This window comes from Orycteropus afer, unplaced genomic scaffold, assembly GCF_000298275.1.
Source record: "Orycteropus afer afer isolate SDZICR_OR568_19922 unplaced genomic scaffold, OryAfe1.0 scaffold00033, whole genome shotgun sequence".
Lineage (NCBI taxonomy): Eukaryota > Metazoa > Chordata > Mammalia > Tubulidentata > Orycteropodidae > Orycteropus > Orycteropus afer.
The window spans coordinates 14,936,008-14,948,055 of record NW_006921620.1 but is presented as its reverse complement, the minus strand read 5'-3'; the positions used below and the strand labels follow the sequence as shown (position 1 = coordinate 14,948,055).

Below are 12,048 nucleotides of genomic sequence, written 5' to 3'. Positions count from 1 at the left end.
ACAATCTCCTCTCTGCTATGTCAGTATAGATCTTGAAATGTTCTTTTTGATGATGAATTCAACACCATTCCTCTTTGTCATTACTAGCATAGTGGAACATATGATTGTCTAATTCAAAATGGCCAATATTAGTACATTTCAGAAGAATCATATATCCAGTAAAATTGTTATTGAAATATGATAGTGAAATTGGGACATTCCCAGATAAAGAGAAAATGAGGAAATTTATAAAAACCAGACCAACCTTACAAGAAATATTGGAGAGTCCTTCAGACAGAGAACCAATGACATCAGACAACAACTTGAGATTAAGACACATGACAGTACCATCCAGATACCAACCCAAAGTTGTCTCAATGTAAAATAAAACTGAAAATAGGGAATCAGAGATGTCAATCTGTAAATGGAGACAACTTTAAAACAAAAAGTGGGGGAAAATGATACAGTTATTGAATTTGCATATGGAGAGAAAGTCAAGGCTTTCTTAATGTATAATGTAAGATATAACTGGATGCTTTAAACTTAGGAAGAGATAGGTAAATTTTAGAGTAACTACAAAGCAAATTAATAAAACTATTCACCAAAAAAAAAAGGAAGAAAATCACAAAGACTCAACAAACATAAAAGCAACAACAATGGAGATTAAAAGAAAAGTGATAAACAAAAAGAACACCACAATAAACGAGTAACAACACGATAGTAGTAAATTCATATCTATCAATAATCACAATGAGTGCATAAGTAGGTTAAAAATGAATTGATGGAAGAAATATATCATGGAAGTAGTAACCAAAAGAGAACACGAGTGGCAGTATAATCTCTAATAAAATAGATTTTAAGTCAAAATCCATTAGTAGAGACAAGGAAGGGCATTATATAATGATTAAAAGATCAATCTACCAAGAGGGTATAACCATAATAAATATTTTTGTAACCAGTGACAGAACTCCAAAATAAATAAAATAAATGAACAGAACTGAAGACAGAAACAGACAGTTCTAAAGTAATAGTAGGAGACTTTAACATATCACTTTCAATGATGGACAGAACAAGAAAGAAAGAGACTCAACAAAGATACAGAAGATCTAATGAACCAACGTGATCTCATAGATATATACAGAACATACCACCCAATAGTAGCACAGTACACGTTCTTCTACAATGCACATGGATCATTCTCCAAAATAGACCATATATTAGGCCACAAAGCAAGCCTCAATTAAAAAAAAAAAATTGAAATAATACAAAGCATCTCTCCCAAGGAGGGGTCGCTATGAGTCAGGACTGACTTGACGGCAATGAGTTTGGTTTTTTGTTTTTTGGTATGTCCTAGTTTGGTAATGTGGTAGTTAAGGTTGTACGTCAACTTGGCTGGGCAGCTGGATGCAGTTATTTCCCATGATGAGATTATAATCACCTCCATGGTGGAATCTGCTATGAATAGCTAAGTAATTGCCTTCAGGGTATGGCCTACTTTCAGAATGTAAGGAGAAGCTCTGAGAAATGGCTTTAGCTTTAGGCACAATTGGATCCTGCATTTGGCCGAGTCTTCAGAACCAGTGGCCTGCTGATCTCAGAACTGTTCCTGGACTGGAACCAATAGCCTGATGTGTTATTTACCTATCTTGGGATTGTGCCATTTAACCTGCTGACCTTAGATTTATTAGCCTCAGTAGCTGACTTATGAGACGCCTCTAGCCCCAGAGGGCCTGGAATAAAAGGCAGAGCTGACGTGCAAGATCAAGTGGCCTTCACCCAGCTCTGAGAGCCAGCACTCTGAATTTGGACTGCTTGCCTCCTAAACTGTAAGAGAAAAAATTCCTGTTTGTTGCAACCACCCACTTGTGGTATTTCTGTTACAGCAGCACTAGAGAACCAAGACAGGTAAGTAATATCTGGGGTCCTAAAATGTGCCTAGTGTACATCTCGGAAGGAAGGTTGGGCAATATACTTCCGTAGTGATACTGCCTCGGCAACCCAAGGAGGGGTCGTTATGAGTTCAGGCTGACTTGATGGCACATAACAACAACAGTGTTCATCTAAGATATAACTCAACTATTGGTCTTTAGGGGAGCTCTGGTATCATAGTGGCTAAGGCACTTAACTGCTAACCAGAAGTTTCAACCACCAGCAACTCCTCAGAAGGAAGATGGGGCAATCTACTTCTGTAGTGATACCGCCTTGGAAACCCAAGGAGGGGTCGCTATGAGTTGGGTCCGACTCGACGGCACATAACAACAACAAAAACAACAACAACTGGTTTTTAGGGAGCTCTGGTAGCGTAGCACCAAGGCACTTCACTGCTAACCAGAAGGCTGGTGGTTCAAACCCACCAACCACTCCTCAGAAGGAAGGTTGGACAATCTACTTCTGTAGTGATACTGCCTCGGAAACCCAAGGAGGGATTGCTATGAGTTGGGTCTGACTCAATGGCACATAACAACAACAATAGGTCTTTACACATCTGGAACAAAAGAAAATGAAGGAAACCAAAGCCTTGAAGAAGAAAGTAGTCCACAGGACTAATAGCTCATATGAACTATAGCTCATCTAGCCTGAGACCAGAAAAACTATATTGTGCCCAGCTACTACTACCAACCATTCTGATCAGGGACACAATAGAAGGTCCCAGAAAGAGGACAGAAAAATGTAGAACAAACTCAAATTCCTAAAAAAAAAAAAAAAAAGGCCAGATTTACTGGACTGATAGAGACTAAAAGAACCCTTTGTATTTGAAACTGAAGCCACTCCTAGTGGTCACCTTTCATCCAAATAATAGATTGTCTTATAAAATAAAAACTATCATCTGTGAATCCTAGGCTCCCTTAAATAATCAACTATATGAGAACAAATAGTCAACATTTATACAATAACAAAGATGAGAAGGTAATATGGGTCAGAGAAGCTAGAATAATGGTATCAGAACAAAAAGAATGGAAATAATGAGAATACTGACACACTGTGAAAATATAACCAACATCATAGAACAGTGGTATTGAAATTATTAAATGGGAACCTAATTTGCTATGTAAACTTTCGCCTAAAACACAATAAAACTAAAAAAAAAAAAAAAAAGAAGAAGAGAAAAGGTATGTAGAACAGATTAGTAGTTGCCTAGAGACCAGACTGGGATGAAGGGGATGGATGTGACTATAAAGGGGTAGCACAAGAAGTCCTTTTGGTAATGGAACAATTCAATATCGTGATGGTGGTTACCTGAAGCTATACATAGGATCAAACTGCACAGAAATATACATGCACACACAACTGAGTTAATGTAAAAACTGGTGAAATGGCATAAGGTCTGTAATTTAGTTAACAGTATTACACCTATTACTTTTCCTAATATGCCCCCATTGGGGGAAGTTGAATGAAAGGTATATGTGGGATTCCATGTATCATTTTTGAAACTGCCTATGAGTCTCTTTTTTCTCTAATTCTTTTAAAATTAAAAAGTTAAAAAAATCTAAATGCACATAAAGCAATCTATGCTTTATAAGACAATAAATAATACATAAACAAAAAACAAACCTACTGGAATGGCTCTCTAAGGCAAATGAGGAATAACATGAAATAAACTATTAATAGCCTTGCATTGACTGGTGATGATATGTGCCACATGACAAGGAACATGATTAACTCAGATTTAAAAAGTGTATCTCTGTGTTATGTTGCATATTTTAGTGGGGAGGGGATGACAAAGGTAATATATTCTTGGTTAAAAGTGGTTGGTATGATATTTTAATAAAATACTGAAATTTATTAGTTATGGGGAAAAAAGAATATATTGATTTTAACTTTTTATACAAATAAACCTTTTTTAAAAAAGGAGTTTATAAGAGTCTGGGCTACTGAGACTGACTGACCACGGATCCGATCCCAGCTCTGCCACTTAGCAGTTGTGTGACTCTGGGGTATTCTGCTTCAGTTCTTGTGAGTGTTAAATAGGAATAATAGAGGCAGAGAAGTTGGCACTATGACTAGCATTTGATTAATGGAAATTATTAGTATGATTACAAATGTAACCACCAAAATTACCTTTCAAATTGGCTGAAGAAAGATAAATCTTATCTTTTCTCTAAAAACAAAAATTAAACTATGATGAGATCAGGAACTGTGTTAACCTTTTTTATTATATATCCTGAGATTTCACACATAAATAAATATTTGCCAGATGCATGATTACAAAGTTTAATTTCACCTCATCAGTAAATCTTTACTATGTAGTTAAGGTTGTGTACCTTCATCCTTCATGTTTCGATCTATCTGTGGACCAGCATTTCTTTCTCGGAACTGAATACCCTGCATGTGTCTTTGCATAGCTTCCTGTATCACTTCAAACAACGGTTGATCCTGTTTGAGACATAATGGAAGTTATATGTCAGACTGCATTTTTCTTATGCTTCTCCAAATCTTACAACTGAGGTCATATGAAAACAAATCTTTCCTTTTGGAGGAAGAGAGGAGGATACAGGTGGGGCCAGGGAAAGAAGCAGCTCCTTTAAATCAAATAATACAGTCAGCTCTTAGCATATCAGTATTTAACATCTGTAGTTCTGATTATTCAACTATGTGACATAAAATAATTAATAATTTTCCTGAGGCACGAAAATGAATTTTGTGAACATGCACAGTTGCTATTAAAATGCACTTATCAGCTAGTAAATGAATGTACTTGTCACTCATTATCTGAATTTTAAATTGCCATTATTGTTCTTACTCATTTAGGATAAATTTATATGCTAAAGTAGCACTCTCAATTTCTTCAGTGAATGGAAAGAGTCCATGAGTCATTTTCTTTACCCATAAAAATAATAAATGTGATATGCAGGATGATACATTGGGAGATATCTAAAATGATTACATTTTTAAAAATAGGTAAAGAATTTTATATACAAACAAATGTTTACAGTCCTTATATGTTTATTATGTTGTTGCTATTGTTGTTATATGCTGTTGAGTCGGACCCAACTCATAGCAAACCCCCCTTGGGTTTCCAAGGCAGTATCACGACGTTAGTAGATTGCCCCATCTTCCTTCCGAGAAGTGGCTGATGGGTTTGAACCACCAGCCTTCCAGTTAGCAGTCAAGTGCCTTAAGCACTACGCTACCAGAGCTCCCTATGCTTCATGTAAAAAATCTGAATACAACCAGAGTTTTTGTAAGACTCTGTTAAAAAACCAAACTCACTGCCGTCAAGTCGATTCCGACTCATAGCGACCTCCCTTGGGTTTCCGAGGCAGTATTTCTATGGAAGTACATTGCCCCATCTTCTTTCCAAGGAGTGGCTGGTGGGTTTGAACTGCCAGCCTTCTGGTTAGCAGTCAAATGCCTTAGGCACTATTTGTAAAAGTTATTAAGCTTTTCTATAATGCTGAGGAAATTTTTTTTTTTTAAGAGATAAATAGTTAAGACCAAAATAAGTACTTACTTAGAAACATGAGTTTTTAATATGAATTTCATATATAACTGAAATTTGTCAGTAAATATTTCTAAAGCAGTTTCTTTTTGGACAAATGTTCTTTGAGTACTTCATGATACTAACATCATGGGGTCACAAATACATGGTAGCCCTGAAGTAGTTTACAACCCCCACACTGAACATATACCAAACAAACTGTAACATAAAGGCACACTACAAGTGGTTAAAAAAAAAAAGTATGAAATTATTATACATGCTTGACTAGGGAAAAATGTTCAAAAATGTTTATTCATTCTTCCCTGTTCATAAGATCAATTCTGAACTCCTTGAATAGTCAAGGCCTTCCACAGCCAATCCTTTCCACAATCTCACAACTTTTCAGGTGTCCTACGTGCAAAGCTAACCTAGACTAAGCAGTATATACTAAACTTTGCCTTAAGTTACATGTGCTTTGTTACTCTTTTCACCTTTAATGTCCCTCCTCAATGTTCTCATCTTCGTAACCCCTATCCACTTTTCAAGACTCACTTTTAGTGAAATTTTAGTTACTTTCTAAGCCCTCTCTGAGACTCACCTACTAGATCTCTCTCCCTTTTTTGAGACTACATACCATTCTCTAAGCTCCTTTTTGCAATGATCATATTATGTATACATCATCTCTTCTACCATGTTGCTAACTCTCTAGGCAAGAAGCAAATCTTAGCTCTGAAGTCACAGTACCAAACCCAAAACCCATAGTAACAGTACAAATTAAACACATACCACTCCTCGGAAGGAAGGTTGGGCAATCCTACTTCCGTAGTGATACTGCCTCGGAAACCCAAGGAGGGGTCGCTATGAGTCGGGTTTGACTCGATGGCACATAACAACAACAACAACATTTGAAAAATTATTAAGATTTGGATTCTTAATAATATTTATTTTTATATAAGAAGCAAAAAACCATTTCTTCCCCAGGAAAAATTGAGTTAAGAAATGATCTTTACCAGTGTGCCAGCAGACAAAGGAACAGAATCATCTGTAGGATACATTCTGGAAACTGGGCATCTGAGAATGTCTGTACCATTTGGAACCATTTTACAGTAATCCTGAATACACTGTATCCACCACCACACAGCATCCCGGCAATTGTATCTGGCGTAAGTTCCTTCACCAAGAAGGTTAGGAATAAGGCCATGTCTCAGAGTACTAGCAAATGCTAAAATAATGTTCCTAAAACAAAAGAATTCAGTGAATCATTTGAAATGAAAATAATCACTTAAAAAACTGAAGATAAAATTAGTCACTTCTGGTGACTACTATTTCAAAAGCATTTTCTTTCATGTCCTCATTTCTTCCTATTTTAATGTAGAATGTTATCACAGTATGCTAGAATAAACATTGAATTAAAAGCTAGAAACCTTAATTCTAGCCCTTACTTTTCCTCTAACAACCTGTGTGACTCACCCTCTCTGGCGTAATGTTTTGATCTGTGAAGTTAGGGACTGCACAGGGTATTTCTAAAAGGCTCTCAGATGATGAAGACTCTGCTGATCTATGGAACACACTCTGAATGTCAGTTGTAAAGCTTTTCTTTCCTACCTCTGATAAATTCATTCATATTATTATGACCAAAGAACATATCCCATTTTAAGTACAGAAAACATAAAACTGGAAGATATAATAATGTCTGATGACAAATACAGGAAAATTAGAGGTTAATAATTCTACTGAACTCATGAAGTTCTGGTGGTCTGGTGGTTAAAGCATTTGGCTGCTAACCAAAGGTTGGAGGTTTGGACCCACCAACTGCTCCATGGGGGAAAGATGAGGCAGTTTCCTTCCACAAAGATTGATAACTTTGGGGAAAAAAAGATGTATAACCTTGGGGACCCTATGGGGCAGTTCTACTCTGTCCTATTGGGTCCCGATGAATCAGAATTAACTCAAAGGCACTGGGTTATAATGAAGGTATTGCTGGCTGAGTCCTGTCAAAAAACCCAAACCAAATCAAACCAACTGCCATGAATTGATCCTGACTCACAGTAACCCCACAGGACAGAGTAGAACTGCCCCATAGGGTTTCCAAGGCTATAAATATTTATGGAAGCAAACTGCCTCATCTTTTTCCCATAGAGTGGCTGATGGGTTCAAACTACTTACCTTGATTAGCAGCTGAATGCTTTAACCACTGTGCCACCAGATCTCCTTGCCCTTATTATAGAAGGTCAAAAAAATGGTAGATTTTCAAAGTTTACCTAAAAGTTCAACTGAGTTCCTGTAATTAATTCAGGCATAAAAATTTTGTCATTTATTAAGTGATATTGGTAACATGATCATAAACATTTTAGTTCATGGAATGCAATCAGCAAAAGTTGAAGGACTAAAATTTATTAACTTCAAAGATTTTTTAATTTTTATATTACCCCTTTGAAATTCTATGATCCTATTAAATGACATTAAAAACAAAAATAAATAAACAAAAAACCACCAATGAAAGCACACTTCCCAAATGTTCTTGAAACTAAATGGATAAAAAGGTGTAAAGAGCACATAAAAAACACGACATAAAGTTGCACGGCAGGTTTTGAGAGGATCTCCTACCTGGCTTCTAAATAACGTCCAGTAATCAATAACAGACCTCTAAGAGCAATAAAAGTATCTCTTCCCCAGCAGCGGAAAATACCAGACGAAAAATGAGGTAAGCCTAACAAGACACAACAAAGTAATACATTAATCTCAATAATACAGATAAACTTGTGAACTCAATTACTATTGAACAATTGCTCTAAACTTGGGGTACAAGAATGAGTTATAGGGAATCTGTAATTCTTCTTAAATAATGAGCAAAATGCACACATATACTTAATGTCAATTTTTTGTGGGATGAGGTTCTATAATCTGATAAGAGTCTTACAAGAATCTGTGACCCAAGAGAGATTAAGGGACATTACTAGAGAGGGATGCTTAGCTGAGTTGACTTTAATGTGTGAAGCTTTAAACATAGATGAACTTTCTTTTGATAAATTATAATTTAAAGATTAAAACCACTGACTAAATATTTAAACATAAAGAGACATAATATAGGTGCATAACAGATGTTGAAAGAATGAAATAAAAAACTAAAACTAAAACATGAATAGAGAGGTACAATAATTTGACTAAGATAAAAGAGAAACATGTGGGCAATTCCTAAGTGTACTTCACAACTTTAAGTTTCTGTGTATTGAGGCCTTCACTTTCTTAGGATTAGGTTTTATTTATTTATTTATTTTCTTTAAGACCAGAACTCAAGGTAGTATTAGACAATTCTTTCTGTGTGGTTTGCAAAAAATTTCCTCAAATACTTCATGTGTTATTTATACATGGCTGTTGGTGATAAAGGTGAGGAGGAGGGAGAGATCTGCAGCAGCTTACATTGACAGAGCTCTCTGTGCCACACAGACTTCTGGACTTCATCCTCTTGTAAGAAATGTGAGTTACAAAGATTCAAGGGTAAGTCTGAGTTGATAAGTCCTAAAATACAGTCTGTTTTTCTTAAAAATGCAAAATATGAAATCTTCAGCACTGACATGTGGAAATGTTTATATTAACTTTTTTTGACCTCAGAGAATATACCACTTACAGACCATGTATCTTCTGTGTGATATCTAACTTGTTACTTATTATACAAGTCTATACTTGTAATTTTTTTTTTTTTTTTTTTTTTGCAATGCTATCACCAAAGGAAGGAATCCTGACTGGTTTAAAGTAAACTAAAAAAAAAAAAAAAATTATCTGCAAATCTGAGAAGAGTTCTAGTTTCTCCAGACTTAAGTATATAAACTACTACCTTGGAATGACTCCCTTGGAATGCTAGAAGCAAAATCCTAAACTTCTATTTACATTTATTTATCACTGAATCTTTTTAGTTCCTCTGGTAGTGTAGTGCTTAGCGCACTTGACTATTAACCAGAAGGCTGGTGGTTCAAACGCACCAGCCACTCCTCGGAAGAAAGGTTGGGCAATCTACTTTCATACTGATACCAACTCAGAAATCCAAGGAGGGGTCACTATGAGTTGGGTCTGACTCAACGGCACATAAACAACAACAAAAAGAAGACATTTTTGTTTTACATTGTACCTGATACGTAAGTGTATTAGGTATTATAATTTAGATCAATACATCATTTACACATAAAATGTACATATTTTGGAGGCACTTAACAAATAATATTACACAATCCAAAAAGTTAAGATTACTATGTAATAGGCTTCTAAATAGTAGGCTTTGAAACCAAATTCTGCATAACAATTTTTTTCCCCCCACAATGGCCTAGCTCAGTTTCATGAGCACCTGCATGGATTTACAGGGGAAAGATAAGTACCAGAAGAAGATCCAATAGTCAAGTGAAAATGTGAAATACAACATCTAGATGGTTCATATGGTCATTCCAAATGAATTAATTATAGAATTTAATTAATTAATTACAAATGAATTTAATTATAGAATTAAAACATCTAGATGGTTCATATGGTCATTCCAAATGAAAAGTTAATCTCTTTTTTAATTGCTAGTAACTAGTAAGACTTTTTTTAGGCAATTTAGGTAAGACTAGTATAGGCAATTTTAATGGAATATATATCTAGTACAGTGAAATTTTAAGGATAAATAGGAAATCTCATACACAACACTATCACTTTCATTGTATAATTATTTTCCTCTTTAGTTTGGAAAGGTCTAAACAGTGGCCTCAAATACTAAATGTTTTTTAAAAATACACTTGAAATTTATTAAAAATAAAATACAAACTTGTCCTTTAGCCTATTTTTCTTCCTTAGATTTGTTATTTGATTCAGGGTTAAAATCACTTGCAGGATAGAACTGCAATTTATTAAACACACTTAAAAATATTTGATTGCAATTAACACACATAATAAAAAATGATTTAATATTTATTTTGTAACTTATACAGGAATTTTAATGATCTCACGATAATTACAAACTCAGGTTAATTTAAAAAAATTGAGGAAGAAATACAGAAACAAGGCAGTAAAACAAAAGATAATCTGATAGAAAAATACAAAATGCCAAGAGTTAGAATAAAATAGAAACAAGCAGGAAAAAAGGATTAACCAGCCACAATGAAGAACACACATAAATGTCTGGTACACAGTGATAATTAAACAGTCAGTACTGTCATTATTTTCATAAGTGACAATCAATGAAATTTTACTAAGTAGTAATATAGAATTTTAGATAATATCATGAGATTGTGCTTTTGATGATCATTTTCCCATTTAAAAACAACTTTTTCTCTTTGAATAATACTTACACATTTAACCTTGTTCATAATTTCTTACCTGCAGCTAGAGAAACACAACATTGCTCCTTTTCTTTTGTGATCTCATTTAGTCTATATGGTATATCCATGAGTGAAGGTGAAAGAAGAGGTAGAGAACGTAATTTTCCTATTCCACACATCTGAACTGAACCCAATGAAAGGTGTTTCACAAAGGTTGACCCATTCTGCACAAAGCTGTAGCAAAAGTGACAGAGTTTAAAATATTTTTTTTATAGAAATAAAGTAATTTTAGCAATATTATTTTACTTGGTTTTTTCCATTCAAATAATCTCTCTACACAAATGTGTAACAATGATAATAATAGTAAAAAGTTTTTTCTTAGTGTGGTTAGATTTTAGAACTGCTTTCATTCACCCTATATTTTAGCTGGCTTTAAGTCCTAGGCCTGTTGTGAAACAAATGGTAGGGATGGAATTCTCTTCTTTCTGAAATTATGTCCAAATCAGTTTGGTGCTGCTAGTACATTTTGATTTACAGTTTCACTTTAGGGAAAATCATTATTTAAGGCAAATTTCATTCCTTATCAATAGCAAAATATATCTTCTTTCAGTTGTTGAAAAATTAGAAAAAGAAGTAGGCATGTGTACTCTAAAAATTACGTTAATTAATTTAACAAATAGAAACACATAATATAAAACAATTTAATATTCCCATCAACTTTATAAGACTGATTTTAATATTTGTTTTTGTATGCTCCAGACAAAAGGATGTTTACAAACTAATTCAGCTCTATGATTCTATGACAATTTCTCATGTTTTGGTTTTTTAAGAGTATGTATAAAGTGATTTGCTTTTGTTGATGACTCAAGATAAGAAGAAACAGCTGCAAACATCCATTAATAATTGGAACATGGAATGTACAAAGTATAAATCTAGGAAAATTGGAAGTTGTCAAAAATGAAATGGAACGCATAAGGACTGATATCCTCCTAGGCATTAGTGAGCTGAAATGGACTGTTCTTGACTATTCTGAATCAGACAATCAAATGATCTGGTATGCCAGGAATGGCAAATTGAAGAGGAATGGCATGGCATTAACTATCACAAAGAATGTATCAAGATCTATCCTGAAGATGACGTTTTCAGTGATAGGATAATATCCATATGCCTACTGGGAGTTCTGGTGGCATACTGCCTAAGGCATTTGACTGCTAACAAGAAGGCTGGCTGTTCAAATCCACCAGTCACTCCTTGGAATGAAGATTGGGAACCTACTTCCATAGAGATACCGCCTCGGGAACCCAAGGAGAGGTTGCTATGAGTCAGGATCGACTCCATAGCAGTGTTTTTTTTTTTTTTTTT

The 12,048-nt window shown here is 34.8% G+C and overlaps 1 protein-coding gene across 1 annotated transcript in view; it reads right to left on the bottom strand.

Moving 5' to 3' along the window:
• The window catches only part of AGL (amylo-alpha-1, 6-glucosidase, 4-alpha-glucanotransferase), a 102,143-nt gene that overhangs the window by 30,055 nt on the left and 60,040 nt on the right, over nucleotides 1-12,048 (bottom strand). Inside the window, exons 23-26 of the mRNA XM_007936094.2 lie at nucleotides 10,745-10,920; nucleotides 8,006-8,108; nucleotides 6,409-6,634; nucleotides 4,242-4,353 (exon numbers count right to left, since the gene is read on the bottom strand). Coding sequence (XP_007934285.1) covers nucleotides 4,242-4,353; nucleotides 6,409-6,634; nucleotides 8,006-8,108; nucleotides 10,745-10,920 — 617 coding nt within the window. The remainder of the gene's footprint in view (nucleotides 1-4,241; nucleotides 4,354-6,408; nucleotides 6,635-8,005; nucleotides 8,109-10,744; nucleotides 10,921-12,048) is intronic.